Raw genomic sequence first — 23,798 nt, 5'->3', positions numbered from 1 at the left:
AAGAGAATGAGAAATCTTGCTCTACTGCTGATTTGGCACCAGATAAGGCTATCTGTCACCCTGTAGGAAGTAGTGGGGATTCTAGCAGATACACACGCAGGCATACCTTTCGGCATCTGTTGTATATTTTTCTACGGTGTAGACAAAGTCATTGTGTAGGCCAATGAGATAACTGGCCAAGGCAGTGGAACAGAGGCCTAGACCATGTCGGCGAGGCAGAAGGATCTCAAAGTCACTATTCAGAGTGAGGTCAGAAGCACAATAATCTTTGGGGAGTTTAATTTCACCTGCATTTGGATCAGAAAACATTAGTGAGTGACCAGGTTTCTAATTATCTCTTGTTCATTACCAAGAAGATAGAAGAAGAGGAGTTTGGACTTGATATCCTGCCTTTCACTCCCCTTAAGGAGTCTCAAAGCGGCCAACAATCTCCTTTCCCTTCATCCCCCACAAAAAACACTCTGAGGTGAGTGAGGCTGAGAGACTTCAGAGAAGTGTGACTAGCCCAAGGTCACCCAGCAGCTGCATGTGGAGGAGCGGAGACGCGAACCCGGTTCACCAGATTATGAGTCCACCACTCTTAACCACTCTTAACCTCAGCACCTCGACTCCCACATTCTTGTTCTGTCTTAGAAAGTGGTGAACTAAGCAAACCTGTTGGAAAGCAGGGCAAAGATCACCTTCAGCATGTTCACAAGGAATGACTCCAAACAGTTAAGCAAAGAGAAATGCACACTCCATGAAATGAAAATGCCATTCAAGGGGTGTCCACTAATATGGCCATTACAGAGCCCTGACTGAAGATGTTTCGTGCCTAAAGTGCTGGGAAACCAACCGGTAAAGACATCAGAGTCAGCCATCAGCATTGATTAGCATTAATGAAGGATCAGAATCTCCACCCAGAATTACATGAGTATTTCTCAAGCTCTCTCTCTCCACACACACTTTTTGAACTTGCCAGCTATGGTGGGAAAATTTGCAACTTAAATGCAGTTTCCTCTCCCTTTGATCGAAGAAAACTTCTCCATTAGATGATCAAGCCTATTAGAGATTCCACTAAGCCTTCCGTGTATAATCCTGAGCTGCCCAAGCCGGTCCTTTAGGTTCAGATCAGTCTAAGTCACTCCACTCCTAGTGAGCTTGACCTCTGCCTCCTTTCCCCAGTGTTCCCTCCATTAGCTCCATATCCATTATTTTTATATATTGTATATTTAGATCTCCAAGAGAGGCACATAATACATAAACCACCCATCACCATTAAGACTAGCTCCATGCCATAAGGAGTCCAAGGAGATCTAGAAGGGATCAACCTGCCCTCAATTGCCTGTTACTTCCATCTTCCTGGGTTGATGATAAAGCAGTGGTTAATAAAAAAGCCAGGGTGTCTGACTCCCAAGCACTCATAATGGATAGACCCAGTAATTGCTACCACCCTGAGTCCAAAGGCCAGAGAAACCTGATCCATCCCTCTTTCCCTTCTATTGTTCTGCAATAGGAAATACCTGCAGTTTGGTACCTCTCTTTTTAGTTCTCACATAACATTGGGTCCCTCCTATCTATTGCCACTTAAATTTAATCTCAAAGTTGCCAATCCAACCCATTCTTGTAATAAATTGCACAGTCCTTTGCTCTAAACTCAAATGTCCTATGTTATGTTCTACTAGTTGACCCTGTCCTGTGTTAAGGATGGGTGGGGGAATACTGTAAAAGGAGAGACTGCTAAATGGAACAACCTTTTTAGCCTCTTTTCAGGAGACAAGACTAGAGAGTGTTTCCTCCAGCATTAAAGACCCAAGCTACTATTAGATGGCACCAGGTGACCTCGCAACCTTACTATTTTTCTAGAGTAATGGTGTAAACTGGCCACTCACCACTGGTTTCCAAGGAAGATCTCAGTTTGTTCCAAACAGTCAGAAATATCTTCACTCTGTTTGTCATAAGGCACCTCTTTCCTTCTGGAGAATGCAAGAAACAAACAGCATGTGACATATGCAAGATTGCAAAGTTCTGCATGTCTTTCTAAGGGAGCTATTGCCCAAGTAAGTTTTGGTTCAGGAAGTTAGAGTGCAAGAGCAGCCTGGCTGAAGCAGACCAAAGGTCTGCTTAAACCAGTACACAAAGCTGCCAGCCACATGTTTCTGGGAAGCCCCAGGCATGGCACAAAGTCAACACCCTTTCCTGATGTTTATATCTAGTTTCTGGTTTCAGGCAACCCCATTTCACTACGATGCCTAATTCTCAGGTAGACCTATCCTCTATGAATGCCATCGTTCAAAGCCATCTAAGCTAGTGTCCACCATTGTACGTTGTTGCACTGAATCTCCAAATTAATTGTGATGAAATACTGCTACAAATATAAGCAAGTTCTATTTCCTGGTCAGATGCTGGCTTCCCACTGCTAAAATGGATCATGATCCAGGTTGTGTTAAACACTTCTGGATCCCAATGATTTCAATGGCAGAAATTTAAGCATGCCCCTAATGTTTCCACTGAAATCAGAGGGACTTCAAAATGCTTAATTTTAGTTGGATCATGTCCATTATGTCTATAAAAACAATGGCTGTGTTTTCCTGAAGGATGCATTGCCACAATGAGGTGATCATTTTATCCAGGAAGTCACTTGACTTTCTCCTCTTTTTTGCTCTGTAAGGTAAAAGTAACGGGGACCCCTGACCATTAGGTCCAGTCATGACCGACTCTGGGGTTGTGGTGCTCATCTCGCTTTATTGGCGAAGGGAGCCGGTGTACAGCTTCCGGGTCATGTGGCCAGCATGACTAAGCCGCTTCTGGCGAACCAGAGCAGCACACGGAAACGCCGTTTACCTTCCCGCCGGAGCAGTACCTATTTATCAACTTGCACTTTGCCGTGCTTTCTAACTGCTAGGTTGGCAGGAGCAGGGACCGAGCAACGAGAGCTCACCCTGTCATGGGGATTCGAACTGCCGACCTTCTGATCGGCAAGTCCTAGGCTCTGCGGTTTAACCCACAGCGCCACCCGCGTCCCCCTTTTTTTTTTTGCTCTGTGCAAGGTCACAAAAAAGGGATGGCTTATATAAATGTGAAGCTTGGTGTTAACCACACACCTTAATATGCTCTGCTAACTTAATATGGAAGAGTCTACCTGCGGAAATGTTGAGAAAATCTTCAATCTTTCGGTATTCCAGCTCTGACACGTTCTGGAACCTTTTCACCAAGTATTTCTGCAGGGCCAGAATTTCTGGCAAAAACTTTACCAGTCTCAATTCAGCTTCCTAAAAATGAAGCAGAGTAGTGCTAATGAGGTAAGAGGAGTTGAAAGGCTACAGGAGCATGAGTGGCTTTCCCCTTAGGAGGAAATTGCTTCACCTGGCCCAGACAGTGGTATCACTGCCACTTACCAGGAGTGAAATGGCAGTGAGGTTGGGCCCGTGTAGGTGCACTAGTGAGAGCACCACATTGCCTCTGCTGGTGCTGCTGCTGCACAGCCCCCCACCCCATTGCTGTCACCTCACAGTGATGCTGCTTCCAGGAAGCAACTGTAGCTCTGCCTCACCGGGTGAGCCACTCCCATGTAGAAGAATCAGCACTGGTGGTTGTAAATAAGCAGAAATTAACATACGCACAGAACTCTTCATATCTAGCAAGTCCATAGAACATGGTTTCCCACAGGTATAAGCAAATTGAGTAAGGGGCTACCAGAATTAGAAATAAGCAGGACCCCTGCACAATCTCTCTCCTTGTTTCAGCTTTACACAATTTTATGCACCCCCTCTGGCTTTTTGCTTACTTCACTTTGCCCCTTATATTCTCAATTCTAGTAATATTTCCACCAGGAAAGGGTATAAACGAAGCATTTACTTTTAAGTCATTCTGGGCAGAGATCTGCTTGGTGCAAGTAGACCTTGCCCTGTACAAAGCTCCTCTTATTACATAAGACTCCAAACAATATTTTTAACACAAAATGAACTGCACATCATTCTAACACATCTCCTTTTGCTATAAATGAGTACTAAAAGTGGTCACAAAACTTTTCTTCAGCTTCTTGGTAAAGCCTAAGACTAAGCACTTCTATGGCTTTGCCAGAGGCAAGTAGATGCTAAAACTGCTTGTACATCGGGGTGGGGGCGTAATTTTGTGTCCATTTTCCCCCACCCTGCAATGAAAGCTGGGACCCCCCAAGTGTTCATCCATCGAAAGGAAGAAAAGATACTGTGACCCAGTTTATCCCCCTCCCCCCAGATGGTAAGGCAAGTGGTATCCAGGTGCAGAAAAGGGTTAAACAGCTAGGTGGTGGATCAACAAAAAAACTTCTAACAGTAGAATTTGCCCCTTTGTCCATACGTTCCTTTCAATCTCAGCTCCAGAAACATGATAGTTCCCTTAATCCAGTTCCGACAGCACTCAATACCTTTGGATGGTAAAGTAGATTTGGGTCTCTGATAGTCATTACCTCACAGATACCAGAACAAAGTTACCTTATGCTATGGCTGTGATTTTAATATTTCAAAGCACCTGCCTGGTTTGATGCTTACTGATGTACTTCAGCTTTTGACAAGTATCTGACAGGAGACTTCTGCTCATAAAATCAAAGTCATAAAATTCATAAAACGAAGGAAAAGAGAAAGGAAGATGAAGGGCATATATTGGGGTTTCCCCTTTATTAATTATGAAGAGCAGCGTACACTTGGGTCCCTTGCATCGCAGTTCCTGACTTGTGTATTCCTGTAATAGGGCCACTGGCAAAAATCTGGGCATGCTCACCTTTTGCAGAAACTTCCATAAGATGGGCAGTGTGTCCTTGCCACCTTTCTGCTGGACAACGTGCCCCAGGTACTCAATGGAGATCCTCTTCTTGCAGCTCCACATCCTGGAACAGTGTACAGGGCTGTTGGTCAGTGTGAACAGGAAGGCTGCAGGGTCCCCATATACAACTTTCACTACTGGGTTCGAAGAGATTCTCTCATCTTCACTGATTCGTCGATTCAACTCCAGAAGTGTTTTATCCAGAACCTGCATGGGGGAAATGAGGGAGTGAGGGTTATAACCATTAAGATGCAGCTTCTCTCAACACACACACACACACACACAACTTTAAGGCAGGGCTGGGAAGTGGGGTTTAATGCTGATCTAGGAATTGGTGTGATTCTAACTGCATCTTGAATAATTGAACCTGGTAGTTCATCTGAGGGTTCTGAACACCTTAGCTCTCAAAACGTGAAATGCTCACTTCCTTAGAGCTATTATGAAAATTGCAGGTGTGGGGTATCAAGGAGAGTTACTTCTGAAAGAGAAGTCTTTTGTTTTTCTAATTAGTAAATGTTCTTTCAAATGTACTCCTATCAATATAAATAAAAAACTAGCTTCTAGAGTCCTGAAGTAGCATCACAGCAAGAAACTGAACCCAGAGTGAAGCTTTGCAGAGGACAACTTCCTCAGTCCCTAGGAACTCCCAAACAATTTTATGCAGTAATCTGGACAAGATCTAGTCCTCATGTGGGACACTAAGAACGGATAGGGCTAAACTTGCCCCCAAAAAAGCAGAGACGTCACCTTGCCAACAAAGGTCCGTATAGTTAAAGTTTTCCCATATAGCTATGGTTTCCCATATAGCTATGGTTTTCCCAGTAGATGTATGGAAGTGAGAGCTGGACCATAAAGAAGGCTAATCACCGAAGAATTGATGCTTTTGAATTATGGTGCTGGAGGAGACTCTTGAGAGTCCCATGGACTGCAAGAAGAGCAAACCTCTCCATTTTGAAGGAAATCAGCCCTGAGTGCTCACTGGAAGAACAGATCCTGAAGCTGAGACTCCAATACTTTGGCCACCTCATGAGAAGAGAAGACTCCCTGGAAAAGACCCTGATCTTGAGAAAGATGGAGGGCACAAGGAGAAGGGGACGACAGAGGACGAGATGGTTGGATAGTGTTCTCGAAGCTACCAGCATGAGTTTGACCAAACTGCGGGAGACAGTGGAAGACAGGAGTGCCTGGCGTACTCTGGTCCATGGGGTCGCGAAGAGTTGGACACGGCTAAACGACTAAACAACAGCAAAACTTGCCCTTGCCAATGTCTTCCCTGAGTGCACACCATTACTTTATCCACTAGCCTTGGAAGGAATTACTGGGCACGTTAGATTTCAAAAATAGGATTGTCATGCTTACTTTCTCTTCTGCACCACAAGAAGAACGGGGAGGTCAATATAGCATCTGCTAGAAACCCCACTACTTCCTGCTGCTGACAGGTGGCCTTATCTGTTGCTAAATCAGCAGTAGAGAAAGATTTCTCATTCTTGTGCTTTCCTTCCCCTGCTGAACAGATACTCTGTCAGCCCTGCAGAACTGACAGACCTACCTGCATACACATCCCTGCACAAACAGGTACAAATACATGCACAATGTTCCACTGTAATCAGAATAATAATGTACGTTGTATCAGCTGCTAATGAAATATGTATAATCCACAGGGCTAGTCTGTGTACTGTCAGAAAATACAAGTTTTTGAGTGTGTTTTATGTTACCTCCAGTTCAGGAAGAATGATGCGTGCAACAATTCCCTCCCAGTTGTTTCTTTGCTCTTTTTTGGAGAGTTGACCATCAAAACGCACTGGCCCTGCAAAAAGACATTTATTGCATGTAACACCTTCTTATTATACCTGCTTCCTTGCATGCAGTTCAATTTGGCATGGGTCAGCTATGGAAAGTGGCAGTAGCAGTAACAATTTATAGTTCTCTGTCCCTACTTTTGTTAAAGGGCTGGAGATTATTGATAGCAATTCCCAGTTTCTTCTGCCTGTATTAGCCTCTAATAGGAAAAAACCTGGTTCCTTCCCCTGACTACCAAGACAGGTCACATAAGCTAACATCCTCCCACTGTCTAGCCTGGTTTGCACAAAATACTAAGGCTATGGTTCGTTTAACAAACCATGATGTAACAAAGAGTTGCCCCACAGATGAACAAACAAACCATAGCTTATTCTGCCAAAGTTTGTTTTCCTGTTGTTCCTGCTTTATGCCCTAGTAGCTTGGTGAGTTCCTGGAATGGAATGGTCAAACAAGCCATGACTGAGGGAGGGTGCCAGGCTCTAACATAATGCTAAGCCATGTTTAACAAACCAAGACTTGTAAGTCAACAACAAACAATGGCTTTAGATCATAGCTTGTTGCTAGTAAACAAACCATGGTTTAGCTGGCATCATAAGGCAATTTCCTCCAAACCACACCCGCCTGCCCTACATCTGGCATCATATGTGCTTTCAGCTGCCAGTGCAGAATATGGAAACTTAAAGTGTGCTCCCAATTGCACATTGGCAAAGGAAGGCACATTGCCTATCCACTGATGAGTGGGAGAACCAAAGCCTGCTGGATCAGCAGTGCATGAGTGTTTCTCACAGGAGAATTCACACGAAGAACTGATGTCTTCAAGAAGCAAGCTTTGGCTATACAACCCATCAGCTGATGGACCAAAGTCTCAGGAGCTTTAAAGTACTGTGCAGGAGTCTTGGCAAGTTTGCCAACCACCCTGCACAGAGCTTTGAAGTCTCAGCTTTGGGACTTCAAAGTGCCAAATCACCTGATTTCATCGTGACATTTGTGACATCGGATTATTGATCGGTGTCCACCTGCCAAATTTGGCTGGTGAGGTTAGGCCTGATATGTATCTGGACTGTGAAGCCAAGGACGTTCCCCAACCATGGCTTAGTATTATGTGAGAACCATAGAATTAAGGGTGTAACAGCTCTAAAACATCAGAATGTGTCAATTTGGTTTAGCTTCTATATATGTTCCATGGTGATGCACAGGCCTATTCTGTGTATAGACATTAAGTGACTCACACAAAGTTGCAAAAGAAGCCAAGCCCATTCAATGCGGGCAGCATTCTTGAATATAAATGAAGACTGCACTACAGTGTATGTTCTAAAAACAAGATACTCTGTGTGCATTCTTCACTTTATCAGTACTATGATTCAATAATGCAAAGCCCAATAAAAGAACTTGCCCAGAACCACCAGTAATGCAAACAGGACTATTTTGAAAAGTGGAGACTTAAATAATGAAAGCAATGTGACCATGAAATCAGGTTAAGAGCAGACATGCCACTCACAAGAAAAAAAATTACTTATTTTTAGAAATAGGTACAATACAGCTCTTCTTGAGAACTCTGCCATGGCTGCCTCAATCCACTTTGAAATATAACGTCACAGTCAATGCTGTGAATTTATGCCTGCTTTACTAGAAATGTAAGCAACCACATTTTGCAAGCTGCTCTCCTTACATTGGCCTGTCTGTTGGTGAGGCTCCTTGAGAAGGCTACAAAGAATGAGATGGACAACGTTGGTGGTTTCATCAGCACTCTTCCCAAGAGTATTCATCAGTTGCTCCAAGTCCTTAAGAATATGATCCATGAGAAAGCTCACTGGATCCTGAACTGGTGGCTTTATGATCTGTAGCAGGGACTTCAAGAACAAAATGCAAGGTTCAGAGCGATCAATATGCAGTTCTATTGCAAGGCATGCAGACTAACAGTCATTTATTTATTTCATAAAATTTATATGCTGCTTGATTAGTGAAAAATCTCAAAGTGTTTACAAAAAGAATAAAACAGGAAGATTATTAGTAAAAACAATCAAAACATTTCTAAAAATTAAAAACCAGCAATAAGTTTCGGGGGTTTTTAAACTCACCATTCTAAATACCTGGGAAGGCTTGTCTAAACAAAAACGTTTTAAGGAGGTGCTGGAAAGAGTATAGTGAAGGCGTCTGTGTGATGTCAATGCCACCAGATGCCAAATTGTTGGACAACTGTGATAAATTATTTCATCCCTGAGGAAGCCAGAGGTCTATTGTAATGAACAGTCTACCACAAGTGTCCACTATAGTATGAGAAACCGAGTACAGTGGTTTAAGAACAGCCCTGTTTACGAACTATTTGATTTACGAACTATTTGATTTACGAACTCCGCAAAACCGGAAGTAGTGTCCTGGTTTGCAAACTTTACCTCGGTCTAAGAACGGAAGCCGAATGGTGGAAGGGTACCGGCGGCAGGAGGCCTTATTAGGGAAAGCGCACCTCGGTTTAAGAACGGTTTCGGTTTAAGAATGGACTTCTGGAATGGATTAAGTTTGTACACTGAGGTACTACTGTACCTTTTCAGCTTCCAGGAAACATTTATCCATATATGAAGCTTGTTAACAGTCTTACTTTCCCTCTATGTATTACTGAAATGTAACAAATGCATTTCTGCATGAATCATTAACAACCACATTTAAAAAAAAAAAAAAACTTTAAAAAACAACAACAGTGGGGCACTTTGCCTCAAGTGGAAACACATCCCAGGCCAGTCCTGCTGGCATCCGATATCTCCTTCACATGATACTGAGAGTAAACCTTTTTTTAAAAATTGAGCTCCATTTCAGATATGCTTTCTTTAGTTTCCATGCAGCAATGTTTTTCAGACAGAATTGTGTGGTTCTTAGTTTTATTTAAAAATACCTGGTGATCTTTTGTGGCTCCCAAAAGCAGCGACAAATGAGTGAGCAAGCGAATCAGAATCAGGACAGCTGGAGACATCTCTCTCTCAGGTGCAACCTCAGCCTCTCTTTTTTCAGGTGGTCCAAGCACATGGCCCGTTTGCGACCTGTCTTGAATACTCCTGTATAGAATAATATATACAGTGTGTGCACACTTGCTACAAAACAGTACTTTTCCACGCTTAAAAATTCTATGATTCCCAGACATCCAGACAATAATTATCATCACACTAAAACAATAGATACAAACATATTACATATGTAGTATATAAAATATTAAAATACCATTATTTGCTGTTATATATGTTTCCACTTAAAATACCCCATTGACTTGTATTCACTGCTTTAATTACCGTATTTTTCGCCCCATAGGACGCACTTTTTCCCCTCCAAAAATGAAGGGGAAATTTGTGTGTGTCCTATGGGGCGAATGCAGGCTTTCGCTGAAGCCTGGAGAGCGAGAGGGGTCGGTGCGCACCAACCCCTCTTGCTGTCCAGGCTTCAGGAAGCTATCCGCAAGCCTTGGGAGCCCGGCGGGAACTCCCGCCGGGCTCCCAAGACTTGCGGACAGCAGCCTGCAGCCCAAAATCCAGGAAGTGCAGCGGAACTCCCGCCGGGCTCCGAAGGCTTGCAGATAGCAGCCTGTTCTGGGGGCTGGGGTCGGGGGAAGCTCGGGCTTCCCCTGCCCCAGCCCCATGCCTGGGGGCGAAATATATATTTTTTCTTTATTTCCCCCCCAAAAAACTAGGTGCGGCCTATGGGCCGGTGCCCCCTATAGAGCGAAAAATACGGTATTTGTTTTTAATGCCGTTGTTGTATTTTTAGTGAACTGTTTATCCTGTAAATTGCCTTGACATGCCTTATATAAAGAGATGTAGAAATACTTCTAATAAATTAATAAATAAAAATGAGGGGTGGTGGCTCAAAGTTAAGAAATTAGGAAAGCCATAGTACGATCCTGGCTTCTTTCTTATTTGTTAATACCTGTTCTATACATGCCTACTCAGAAGTAAGTCCAACTGAGAATTACTCTCAGAAAATTGTGAGCAGTGGAAGCCAAAGTTCTCCACTTTGGACATGCTAGCTCAATACAAGCCCGGGTCTTTGGGTCAAAAGTGGAACATGATAGGAAGAGGGGAAAGGATAGGGGAGGGGAGGGGACAGACACAACTTCCTAAATAGAAGGTTTTGAAGCTTTGGTTGTTCTTCTGAACATGGCCATTGAAATAGGTGAACTGGAAATCACTGCAGTATTCTAGGAAGGTAAATTAGTTTTTTCTACCTCTAAAGTTGTTATAACTTGATGGGGCAGAGCCCTGTTGTAGAATAGATTCACCTTAAATAGCTGCAAATATCCCACCTCCCAATCTTTAGGGAACACTCTAAAAAAATGCCACTCCACATTCCAAAAAGCTAACATAAAAACATACCGTGCTTCTTTAAAGCCGGTCGCTGGTATGTGGTTCTCACCTCCTATTTCAGCACCACAATCAACACACAAACCACGCTGCATGGGACGGCCACACTGAAAGGAGAGAGGGGTGGAATATTAGAAGCAGAAAACTGAAGTAATTCTGCTTGGTAAAGCTTAGGCTAAGGTTCAACTATTTTTCAAAATGTTAAGCAATTGCAAAACTAAACTAAACTAAACAAACAAACAAGCAAAAGCCACACACATAGCAAAGTTCTGATTTAGTTTGCTTTACAAGGCAGCCCTTGAAAACATGACAGAACGTTGAAGGAGAATGAAGTGCTACACAAACTGTAGCACAGACTGCTTTTAAAGAAATAAACCAGAATACACACACAATCTGTGAAAGCTCTTACCTCTCCAATAGTGCAGGGATGGCCATTTGTACATGCTGATTTGGAAAAAAAAGAAAGGATTTATTTACTTATTCATTCATTTGTCTTTTACCTGCAGGTCACAGGGCAGTTCACAATATAAAATCTCAAAATACATAACAAAATAAAAACAAAAACAACCCAATAACCCCCCCTTTTTTAAGGGCATTGGATGTCAATCAACCAAAGGCCTGTCTAAAGTGGAAAGTTTTTGGCAGGCGCCTAAAGGTGTATAATGATGGTGCCAGGCGAACCTCCCTGGGGAGAGAAAGAAGTGTGCATGCACACGAAAGCTCATACCAATAACAAACTTAGTTGGTCTCTAAGGTGCTACCGGAAGGAATTTTTTTATTCTCTTCAAGCTAAGTTACTGGGCAGTAAAATGGCAAATGCAATAAAATGTAAACTAGTGCAAAGTGATGCACAATGGGGCAAATATGAACACATTTCTGCTAATTCTGACAACAGAATCTGATCTCAAAACACCTCTGGATGCTTTCAGAAACAAATAGGATATTTCTATCAATCTGCTACTTGTTCCCATGGTACACATCAAAATATCTTGGAATGTTTCAGGTCTGCTTATTTCACTTGCACAAAGTACATGTAAAGTTTTGTGTTGGTTTTTTTTTTTTATAACTACTTCACATTTCTGAGAAGTTAACACTACTATCAAGATTCTTTTAAAAAAGTCCACACTGGGTGGTATTCAACAAGCTCATTCTGTCAGCACAATGACTTTGGGCTGTTCTGGGGTTCCCTCAACCCCCTGAAGCTGTTCTGAAGAGGTCACGGGGTGCATGGGGAGGGAAGACAGGGGGGGAAATCTGCTGCAGAAGTGGAAATCCTTGCACTAAAAGAATGAGTGAATTGGGTACCACCCACTGACACTTAACCATATGTCTTTGTGCCTAAATGGATAGATACGACACAGTAATTTGACAGGAGAGTGATATATGGAAGCAATCCCCATCAGACTCTGGATTATTTCCACTGTTTTCGGGGGGGACAAGACACCACTGGGAAAAAATAGCTCTCTAGACTGCTCCCAAGCTTGAGCATGGTACTTACTATACCAACGAACTCCTCTTGTGGCTTCCCATCTCACAGCCTGAGCCAGTAAGTCTTCTGGCATTGTTGGCAGAAAAGCACCCTGGAAGGGGAGAAGGAGAATATCAAAGTGGAACTAGAATAATATGCAGTGTCCTCCTGCTCATGCATTAAGATCTTCAGTTGAAATCTTTTGCCAAGTGCTAAAGTGTGTTATGCTTGCATGCAGGAGAGGACTGTTTCTGTGTGATGGCAGACAGACAGGAAATGCAAGTAAAACAGTAATGAGTGCAGGAACTGATGGGAATTGCAAAGGAAAACGGAAGATTCACTTCTTTACCTGCATGGTATGAGGTGAGAATGCCAGATTCCTTAGAGGTTCAAGGATTCGATTCTGGCCAGACAGCAAGACAGCAGCAGTGTGAATTGCCATTTCAATCACTACCCTCTTGTGGCTGGAATCCTGGGGGCTCAGTGCCAGTGAGGGGGGTTGGTTATCCATCAGAGATTCTGCAAATCTCTCCAGCTCTGGAGAAGGAAGAACGTTGGAGCTCTGGATGAACTCCTTGATAACATCACGTTGCTGAAATAAGAAGGAAATTATTTTTCAAAAAGTAAGGTGAGATTTGTCAACTAGACTCACTTCAATCTTCATATGAACTATGGCCAACTAAGATGATCAACTGTTTGGAAGATGATTAATAATGCATATAGGTCAATGCCTTTCAATGGATTTTTAAATGAAAGTTGGGGGAAACGACCACCTTTGCTCAGTTCTATAACTGATATCCTAAATCTTCCTCTCTCCTAAGGAAGCAGCACTTGTGCACAAGGCAACATGCAAACTGGCACCAAGACAAAGGCATTTACCTCCTGCTTCGGATGAAGACTCTGCTCCTTGCATCCATACAGAGATGTGAACTCTCTGAAGACAGCCAAGAGAAAATGAACAGCCTGGACAGACTTGGAGACATTGCATGCCTGAAAAAGAAGGCACAAGTTACAAGGCTGGGATTGTGGGTGGGGCAGGGTGGAGAAGAGGGCAAGAAACGAGAGATTATCAATAGTTAAGCTTTCATCTTTGGCTATTAGTAGTCATGGATATTGCTACAGAAAACACGCCCACACGAAATGGTACCAGGTCACAAAGATTTCATCTAGTGCATCAGTCCAAATATATCTCTAGATGTGTCCAAAAAGGACACTAAAGGCACAACTTTTGTAAATGTTTCCCTGACACTCTTCCAATCTGGTAACCAGTAAGATTCCATCACCTATGGCAAGGGTATTTCAGTTGGGATTTCTTTATTTGCCAAATTTCTCCTGTAGGTAGCAGACCCACCCAGATCTGGATGAGAACATATGAAGGAAACTACAAAATGGCACAGTAAAGGAAGTCCATCACTTATTAGCAGAGTCAGTGTTTCTAATGCAACATGTAGCGCTCTGAAATTCAGCCCCGATACTCCAGCCAATGCAAGAATGGCTTGTCATTTGATAAGTACAAGAAGTAAACAGTAGAACACAGGTGAATATTTGGGCTTTGGACAACTTAAAGACATCAATAGTAAGCAAGAAAACCTTGTTAATAGAGCTGAGATATACAAAGGAAGGAGGGAAGAAAAAATCATCAGGAATATATGAAATCAAAAGAAATGGCTTTACCTTCAGGGCTGCTGAAATACCATCTGCCTGGCATTCTATTATTGCTTTTCCCAAAGCATCACGAACCACACTGTAGTTTTTGCTGCATACCAGGAACCGATCCATCTGATTGTGCTGATGACTCTGAGGCCACAAAATACCAAGTCCCATTTTTAAAAAGTGTGAATATGAAAGCACATTCTAAACAATGTGCTGTAACTACAGAATCTGCCCAACAAATCTGCAGTTGAATTTTAAACTTCAGAAGGGTAATAGATGCCTGCCCAATCATTCTAAGTTATCATGAGGCTCTCTAGCCAAAACAATATATTTTGCTTATTAATATTACATATATCTGTTAGTTACATTTTTTACAAAAAAATACAAGTGACTTACAAGATAAAAAAACTGATTAAAACAACTAAAACCAGAAAATTTAAAGCATGTATAGCACAATATACCTAAAATGCTCACTGAATAAAATTAGTCCTACCTATCTCACAAAAAGATGAGCACCATCATAGAAACCAGCTTAGTTACCAAAGGCCTGAGTGAATAAATCTTAGCTTAGAGGGTGAAATCTCAATGTAAGCAAAACAAATTCCTTTTATTTTTGCAAATTTCTTCTTAAGAGCCATTCCATTTGGCCCTTGTGTACCAACCCATAGCTCAGAAAAAACATCTCAAATTTATTAACGATAGAGACAGATATGTATTACCTGTTGCCGTTTAATTACTTCCGATGGAAATACCCAGAGATACTGTTGTTCACTGGAAAGCCTCTGTGTGAACTCCATTCCATACTGATTAGTAAGCTTTCGGACAAGGTAAACTCTATACCAGTCATTTTTAGTCTGACAGCAGAAGCGCTTCACTTTCTGCAGGTAGAGTTGCTTCTCTCTTTCTTCACTACCATCTACACAGAGAGAGAAAGAAAACAAGGCCTTATTCCCTATGCCGTGCTATAGAAAGGTCACAATTTTAAAAGTGTATGACAGATAAAAATCATCTAGCACCAGGGACTCTTTCACACGCCATTTCTTTGCTACATTTGCATTCCTGTTTGGTTACCATAATCCCACTTGCCTGAAGCTCCATGAAGCTCAAAGAGCAGCTCTGCAGCCCTGTCCATGCACAGCTGGATGTGGGCCACACCCTGCAAATACTCGATGGTGGCTTCTTGACGGGTGTCACCACTGTTCCTGCTCCACTGTAAGTAGTTTTCCAGGAAACGCCCATCCTCTCTTAGCCGGTTTGCTTTGCTTTCCTCAGAGGAGGCTCCTGATTTCTCACACATAGAATCCTGAAAAATGAAACCATGTTTCCTGGTTACAACTAAGTTTCCATACCATACAGTTTAAGATGTTTAAACTTCTTGCATTTGTAGTTTGCACCTTTGCGGACATGCAAGCACACACACACACCATTTTGTACATGGAATGCCACCGAGCCGACAGGTATGCCAGCTTGCAAAGCTTTTTCTGCTTCCTGGTGGTGCTTTAGAAATAAATAAACCAATCTGGAAACATTTTGGTCACCAGTTACAATGCAATCCTAACCATGTCTACTCAAAAGTACTACTGAATTCAATGGGGTTTACTCCTAGGTAAGGGGTTAGGACTGCAGTCTTAGTCCAGGCAAATGCTCCAAGGGCATGTTCAATACTCAGGTAAAAGCAAACAAGTAGGGGCTGTGGCAATTTTAGGAAGCCGAACAACTATGAGGCTTGCTTATCAAGAAGCAAGTCACACAGTTCCAAATGTTTCAAGAATGACTCATGATCGTCATTATGGCTTTTCACTCACTGCTTTTCAAAATAATATCAGGGGGTGAAATTGCTACCATCTCCAATAATCAAAACACACAGTGCTAGTTTGTTGTTGTTGTTGTTTAGTCGTGTCCGACTCTTCGTGACCCCATGGAGCAGAGCACGCCAGGCACTCCTGTCTTCCACTGCCTCCCGCATTTTGGTCAAACTCATGCCGGTACCTTCGAGAACACTGTCCAACCATCTCGTCCTCTATCGTCCCCTTCTCCTTGTGCCCTCAATCCCAAGTGCTAGTTAAGTTTGGATTTGGGTTTGATATCCTGCTTTATCACTACCCGAAGGAGTCTCAAAGCGGCTAACATTCTCCTTTCCATTCCTCCCCTACAACAAACACTCTGTGAGGTGAGTGGGGCTGAGAGACTTCAAAGACATGTGACTGGCCCAAGGTCACCCAGCAGCTGCATGTGGAGGAGTGGAGACACGAACCCGGTTCACCAGATTACGAGTCTACTGCTCTTAACCACTACACCACACTGGCTCATTTCAATTTTGAAATTTTTGAATTTGTTGCTAATGCAAAAGCTGTGCCAGGCTTTGTCGAGTAAGGAAAGGTATTTCCCTCCTACCTGATCCATCAGCTGACAGCTTGGTAAATATATAAACAAAATGTGGTGTGTAAGCTTAGATGATGAGGAAATCCTGTTTGCGCCACAGAAGTCAACTGCAAATGACTAAATCTAATCGCAAGCACCTTCTGATCTAGTCTATTTCCTTCCAGTACACATGTGCAGCAGGCAATGATTGCTCTATACTATCTCTTCCATGTCTCTGAAAAGTTAAGATTCTGGAATGACCTAAGATTCTACCACTGGGCCAGGTCACCCCTGCAAAGTAAACAAGGAAACTGGAAAGTATACTTACTTCAAGGCAGTTGACAAATAGCACGTACACTTTTGTTTTATCATCTTTGTCTAGGATGCCGCTTGATTCCACTTCTGATAAATAATTTTGTACATGGACTTTCACATCGTTGAAGCTATAGAAACAGAGAAAACTCTCCTTACTCAAAATGAAAGATTTCCACTGTCAGAAGTATGCATTTCAGTTGTACAACAGAGCCGAGGTGAGAGCCAGCAAGCGTTTCTGAAAAGCAATAGCTGAACCCAGGAAAGAACCACAAGGACTTCAATTTAACGAAAACATGCATCAGTGGGATAAACGTTGAAGAAGAAGCAGGGTAGTTGAAAGTCCCAATTGAAAGTCCTTACCTGTATTTTAGAAGCAACTTTAGCACGACGGAACGAATTACAGGAGTTTTATCTACCACATCGTTAAAAGGGGACAGAGATTTTGTATGCACCCTGGGGTTTCCTAAAGAAGTAATAAAACACTGCATAAAGACATGGAAAAGTCTATTTATTCAAGACAAGACAGCTGATAAAAGATCTTGTGCACGTACCTCTCAAAGGCTTTGTATGGCAAAACAGGAGTTTCAGTAGCATCTGGATCACAGCTTTTTCTGGGGGTTCATTGTCTTTGAAGCACATACTAGAAACCAGGTCTATGAAAAAACTGTTGCAAAACTTACGGAACTGGGTGTTTTTTTCTATGCAAATACTGTGAAGAAAATGCACAAGCCATTACGTATCTGGTCAACTCCGCAACATGCACCACAAAACACATGTGTAAATGCTAAGAAATGCATAGCTAGTGGGTTATATTAAGTCCTCAGAAATTAAGGCCAGTGTCTCTAAATCATTACCAGTATTATAGATTGTTAATCAGAAGAAGGCATTACCTGAGCTCCTTGGATACTTCAATAGAATATTTTTCTGGTAGTTCAACCAGGCAAAGCGGACAGGACATCTGTCCTGCCACCAGCCACTGTTTGATACAACTGTGGCAATATACATGATCACAAGGTAGGTTGACTGGGTCCTTAGGATCTCCCATACATATTGGACACGATCTTAAGCCATACCTGTAAATTCAAGAGCCACAGTTAATGTGATCATACATTTAATTGTAGAGCCCAAACTTTATACCCTTCCCCTTTCAGGGTCCATTTGAGAGAACTGAAAATTACTGAGCCCTGCCTGCCCCCACAATCACAAAATGCTAGCGTAGGGGCTGCAAGTCATAAAAAGGTGAAATTTGGTGTAATCACTTGTCAATTGCTGACAAAATTTTCTGCCAATACAGTGAAACCTTGGTTTTCGAACAGCTTAGTTGCTGAACTTTTCAGCCCCAAATGTCGAAAACCCAGAAGTGAGTGTTCCGGTTTTCGAATGATTTTCGGAAGCCGAATGTCCGTCACGGCTTCCAATTGAGTGCAAGAAGTTCCTATAGCCAGTTGAAAGTCGCGCCTTGGTTGTCAAACAGTTCCAGGAGTCAAACGGACTCCCAGAACAGATTAAGTTTGACAACCAAGGTACCACTGTATCTAACTCCTCTTTGGAAATCACTAGACTCTTCATCACCGCAATTTTTTTCTTGCAGGGAGTTCCATAGTTTAGTTTTAATCAATAAGTATAGACATTGGTTCTGGAGGTGTTATGAGTCAGTCATCCCATTTTAGGCAAAATCTGCTCACCCAGAGATGCCAAACAAATAAGGCCTTTAATTTAATTTTCCCCCTCTCAAACTCCCACAGCTCTCAAAAGATTTCAGTTCACCTCATGTCATTTTTTTTATCTTTCTCTTTTCACATTTAACTTATATCCCACTGCTTCCCCACAAACTGCCTTTCCCCCAGCCCTCCTCACACACTCATCCCAAAAGCTTTACTTGCAAAATGCTGAACTGATTTCATCCTTGCAGTCGCACAGCACTTTCATCACTGCAGTGAATGTGTTAAGAGTTTTGATGTCAGAATTCCACTGGAAACACTGAAAAGAATAAAAACAATGTGAATGGGAAGAGGCCCTCAAATGTAGGCAAACAATGCAGTAACCACAGGAGTCTGCACATTTATCGCTATGGTAACTGCAATAGCAGGACAATGCATTTGTTCTAACTGGGTTTAACAAGTTAGCCAAATAAGCTACTCCAACTGACTTTATTACATTATTTTTACTACAGCAATGATACATGTCTTTGCAGAAGGGCCAAGTTCAATAAGACTTAAGATGTGGACACACTATACCTTTAAAGAAGTTTTGAAACACATTTCCCCTAAAAGAATTCTGGACACTGCAGTCTACCACTCACAAGGTTACAGTTCCCATAAACCTTTAACAAACCATAGTACCTAGAATTCTTTGATGGAAAGAATGCATTTCTACTGTGCTTTACAAGTATTATGTGTACACAACCCCTCCCCAGCTATAGAATGTCCTCCCGTGAGGCCTGCCTAGCATCGACATTAACAGATTAAAACATATCTCTTTTTTAGGCATTTGAGGCACTATGCTTATTGCTGTTTCTGTCTTACAAATTGGAAGTGCCATTCTACCTATGAACAGAAAAGCAAGTTCTGAGTGCTGAAATAAAACTGGTACATATTTAACTTGCTTATGGCCAGCCAAATAAGCAAAGGATGTTTCTTAAAGTGATGTTTCCCTCCAAATGCAAAAAGGGTCCTTACCTTTCCAAGCCTTGTGGTGTATTGCTTTATCAGATCCACCATCTCTGGGACCGCCTTTTCTGCTCCAAGTAGCACATGTTCCACAAAGAGAGAGACTGAGAAAACCCGATTCCATCGGCTCCTGTTTCAAAGAGAAATGTGAGTTATGGCTTATTTATATATGGGGGGGACGACGACAAGAAAGTAGGAAGAAAGTACCAGATGACTGGATTGAGGGATGACTCCTGCTGTATAAGAAGGGATCATCACTGCCTTTTGCAGAGCACGTCATAAAATTCAGTGGCACTGAAGACTTGATTTGGAAAAGACTAGTAACCCACTAGTAAAATGTAACTAAGGAGAGGGCCAGTACTCAAGTGAGTGCAGCAGCACAGATGCACAGCCTCTCCATTTACTATTCTTTTACTTAACAAGCTACATCTGTTCCACTGAGCTTCAATTCGGAGGCTCACAGAGCCACTTGACTACTGTAATTTTTTCATTCCATATTCCTTTGTAGATTCCATAATAGCATTTTACTTTTACTATTTATTGCATTTATATCCCACCTCAAGGTGGCATACAAGGTTCTTTTCCCCTTCTTGATCCCTGCAACAATCCTGTGAGGTAGGAAAGGTGAGCTTCAGGGTTGAGCGAGGTGATGAACCCTGGTCTCCCAGCTCCTAGTCTGACTCTCTAACCACTATACCACTTACTAAGTTGTGTGTGCGTGTGATAACACAGGAAACATGTAATCTGGGATTTGAGGGTATTAAGAGGGAAGCAGCTTTGCAAATGGGTGACTACCACAACAGTTCAAATGGGTGAAACAACAATGTAACCAAGTGACAATGTCATATGCAATTAATCTCAAGGAAAACATTACTATATTTTTAAATTCATATTTTGCCTCTCAGACCTACCTGACTTCCTGGAGCAGCTGGTCACATTGGCTCTCATTGCTTGGAAAGTAGTTTGCTGTACACACAAGTTCAATTGGCATTTGAAGCTTCTTCACCTGCTGGAGCCACGTTTGAGATTTGCAGTTCAGCAGTTTTTCTTCCAACATCTCAGTACAAGCAATTGCAGCAAGCACATCCAGAACCTAAGCAATCAGGCATGAACAGGGCTTTAATACAGACATGGATAGTAAAGAAAAATACATTCGCTTCAGACACTAGTAAGGCTGTATGCCCCCCTTAACTAAGTGAGTTACAGAAAATAAATATCCCTCTCCCTTGAGTAAGTTGGCATCAGAACTTGAGAAGAACTATGACGATATCCGCATTACCAGTTTCATAAACACGTAATGACACTTCCACAGTGTGTATAGTTGGTTTCCTTTCTGTTTATCCCATCTATTTCTTTTAAAACAAATGTCCTGCTTTACCCTCTATTCTAAATAGGGCACATTCCATCACCCAACCTTTAACACCTGTATTTTCTTCCTTCCATAGAATTTTACACTAACTATTCAATTTCGCCTTATTGCTCTCAGTCCAGCAATTTTCACCGTAATTCTGCCTTGGGAGTATTTGCATAATCCCTCATGCATAATCTCTAATCTTATCTTCCACAGACATCTCAGGAGAGTTGTGGAATATGCTCACTGTACATATGTCCACAACGGATTGATTGCACTGCTGTTTGGCACTGCAATTATGTATAAATCATTTGGTTCACAAGCTCGTAGAAGATCTTTGTGTTCTCACAGTAGGGCAGATACATTGTTAGGACAGAGGTGCCCAATGGGATGCCCTCCAGATGTTCTTGGGACTGCAACTCCCATCATCCCTGGGAGAGGCAATGCTGGTTGAGGCTAATTCAAGTCGGAGCCCAACAAAAGCTGGAGGGCACTATGTTGATTAGCTTTGTTATAAGGAGTATAGCAGAAACGGACGTGTTAAAGCCTTGTGTGATGTTTAGTATCTTTCCTTAAAGGCAGTATAGTTTCTCCTAATACTTTAGAAAAGCAACGGAAGAATACCATGTACTTCAGAGGCTGTGTTTTTTTCTAAAATGTTACAGCTAGCAAATATCACTCCTACCATTTGGCGATGCAAGAGGCTTCCTCCTTTCTCAATATGTTCAGTGAGAGCATCGAGCACCTCAGGGTTCACAGCAAGAATCCTGGAAAGGTTTTGCAGACGACTACTAAACTGATGGTAGCCAAGATGGATCCAGGAGATGGGCAGCACCTCCTCCTCCGCACTGGGCGAGGCTGCCTTCATTTCCTCTATGCATGATAACAGAGCTGTCTGCAGCAGCTGGAAATTGAAAAATAAATAAATAAGTCTTTATAAATAAGTGAATTCTTACAGTAATCACATATCCGGTTGAAACAATCTAATTTCTTCAAAGTTGCTTTTGTGTTTTTTTCTTAATAACCAAATGGTTATTAGATAAATGTCCTAACAATCTCAGTGTTACGATGGCTATAATCTCTTATTTAGGTTAGGTTTTTGTTTTAAAAATAGCTTGGTACTTACAGGGAAACCTTGTTAGTAGGTAATTCTGGTGGTTAACGCTTCCAGTATCTTGACAAAGCAGACTTATATTTATGAAAGACAACTGCCAGCAATACCATTTCTTGAAGATGCTACAGCACACAAATTGTGAACGTAGTAACTGACACATGCTTTCTTCCAAGCAGCTCAACATCCCTTACTGGTATACTCACATTTAGCTCCTTCGGAGAGGCCACATGCATTATCAGACGGATATAGTCTCTGATAAAACAGTGGAAAATAATGTTTCTTTCTTCAGCAGAGAGACCAGCAATATGCTGCCCCAGTGGTGTCTTCTGAAAGAGTCCTACAAACTTCTCAGCATGGCCTGCAGGTCAGGAGTACAATGGGAGGAAACTAGATTAGATGGGAATTTTAAATGCCATAGTATCTCTCTATGCCAATAGGCATGAATCTTCTTGACTTGCCAGTCATTTTAAAGGTTGTTTTGTATTGCTTTTTGATGGTATTTTGTTTTTATATTGTTTAAAATGTCCTGATATTTTATGATAGGGCAGTATATAAACGCTTCAATAAATAAATATCTCCCAGAAATACCATGCAGCAGTGGCAATGGCCCTATTTCAAAAGTTAAAAGTATGATGACCCTTTACTTTGTAAGCCTCATAACCCAAAACATTGAAAGCTGTTTGTCGTTTATGAAGAAGTCTCTCACCAAGCCCCCCCCCCTCTTTTGGTAACTACTGAGAAATAGAAAATTTGACATTGCACCAGAAATGTGGCCCAAATCACTCCTTTAGTCCCAAAGCAATGCTCTTAGCAGCTAGCAAGTCTAGGACTGTCATGTCCTGGACATAAATCCAGGACATTCTTGGATATGCAGTAAATTTTCAGCAGGAACATTTGTCTGTATACTTTAGGATATTCCTATAAAAGCAATTAGAAACAGAAGATGCTCAGGGACTAAAAACTTGCATAAGCAGAACCAAAAGCCACTGAAAGATCAAATAAGAATATAGGGTTGCACTCCCCTGTCCTCCTTCTGATAAAGGTCATCAATTAGGATGACCAAGACCAAATCAAGTCACATAATCAGGCCTGAATGCAGATTGAAATGGGTCGAGATCATGTTTCATCCAAGAGCACTTGCAATTGTTGTGCCACCGCCCTCTCAATCACCTTCTCTACGAAGGGAGAATTTGTGAACAGGATTCCAATGGGGAAAACAGAGCCCGGGGGGAATTTCAGAAAAATGGAAAAACGTCCGTTTTGGGGTTTCTTTTGGCAAACAGAACCATAGAGGACAGCAGCTGAACCCCAGAACAAACATCAAAAAGGGATGGTGCCTCATTATTGCCTTCAGATCCATTTGACATATTTATCTAAATGTTCCTGTGAGTGACACCAGTTTCAATGTCATCCCTGCATTCTCACCTTCATCACCAATGACATATGGGGCTTGAACCCAAAGGTCTTCCAAAAAATCCTTTATCCTCCAGCTGAAGGGTATTTCATTGCCAGCATCTGTAAATACCTGAAAGGAATTCTCCACCAGAATTGTCTTGGATTGGGAGCTGGGCAAGAAACATGCAAAATCAATCAGAAAGTTGGTAAAATTCCGTTACCAAGCCGGGAAACTTACTTTTACTTTTCTTTAATCTATTAATCATTACTATTAAAAAAACACGAAAAATAGATCATAAGGCCAGCCTTTAATCAAGGTGCATGTAAAATGCAATCTGTTTATATAGAAAAAGAAACAATGAATGCAGAATGAATGGATTACAGGATACAATTAGTATGAGGGCTGCCTCAATAACTTATTCCATAAGGATGGATGGATGGATGTAGTGGATGCATTTCAGAGACACTATAATTAACACATGGAATAAAAGGATACTACAGGTCTGGAGAACTCTCTTTGGTCCCACAGGATAGCAATTCACAACCC

General features: G+C 42.0%; 1 protein-coding gene across 4 annotated transcripts in view; it reads right to left on the bottom strand.

Moving 5' to 3' along the window:
* LOC310755530 (E3 ubiquitin-protein ligase RNF213-like) overlaps positions 1 to 23,798 on the bottom strand; it is a 94,960-nt gene that overhangs the window by 5,635 nt on the left and 65,527 nt on the right. For all 4 annotated transcript variants that reach the window (XM_083598466.1, XM_083598464.1, XM_083598465.1 and 1 more), the window contains 25 exons: positions 23,282 to 23,421; positions 22,060 to 22,214; positions 21,428 to 21,646; positions 20,303 to 20,484; positions 19,401 to 19,521; positions 18,602 to 18,702; positions 17,613 to 17,795; positions 17,274 to 17,431; positions 17,083 to 17,185; positions 16,736 to 16,850; positions 15,133 to 15,349; positions 14,766 to 14,962; positions 14,068 to 14,190; positions 13,273 to 13,383; positions 12,743 to 12,985; positions 12,424 to 12,505; positions 11,335 to 11,369; positions 10,938 to 11,032; positions 9,470 to 9,629; positions 8,252 to 8,432; positions 6,498 to 6,589; positions 4,741 to 4,989; positions 3,122 to 3,251; positions 1,872 to 1,955; positions 107 to 287 (listed from right to left, as the gene is read on the bottom strand). In XM_083598466.1, coding sequence (XP_083454592.1) covers positions 107 to 287; positions 1,872 to 1,955; positions 3,122 to 3,251; positions 4,741 to 4,989; positions 6,498 to 6,589; positions 8,252 to 8,432; positions 9,470 to 9,629; positions 10,938 to 11,032; positions 11,335 to 11,369; positions 12,424 to 12,505; positions 12,743 to 12,985; positions 13,273 to 13,383; positions 14,068 to 14,190; positions 14,766 to 14,962; positions 15,133 to 15,349; positions 16,736 to 16,850; positions 17,083 to 17,185; positions 17,274 to 17,431; positions 17,613 to 17,795; positions 18,602 to 18,702; positions 19,401 to 19,521; positions 20,303 to 20,484; positions 21,428 to 21,646; positions 22,060 to 22,214; positions 23,282 to 23,421 — 3,657 coding nt within the window. The remainder of the gene's footprint in view (positions 1 to 106; positions 288 to 1,871; positions 1,956 to 3,121; positions 3,252 to 4,740; positions 4,990 to 6,497; positions 6,590 to 8,251; positions 8,433 to 9,469; positions 9,630 to 10,937; positions 11,033 to 11,334; positions 11,370 to 12,423; positions 12,506 to 12,742; positions 12,986 to 13,272; positions 13,384 to 14,067; positions 14,191 to 14,765; positions 14,963 to 15,132; positions 15,350 to 16,735; positions 16,851 to 17,082; positions 17,186 to 17,273; positions 17,432 to 17,612; positions 17,796 to 18,601; positions 18,703 to 19,400; positions 19,522 to 20,302; positions 20,485 to 21,427; positions 21,647 to 22,059; positions 22,215 to 23,281; positions 23,422 to 23,798) is intronic.

This window comes from Podarcis filfolensis (genome assembly GCF_964270895.1).
Source record: "Podarcis filfolensis genome assembly, chromosome: 2".
In the NCBI taxonomy this organism is placed as follows: Eukaryota; Metazoa; Chordata; class Lepidosauria; order Squamata; family Lacertidae; genus Podarcis; species Podarcis filfolensis.
Note: the sequence above shows the minus strand (reverse complement) of the source record. Positions and strands in the feature narration are given on the sequence as shown.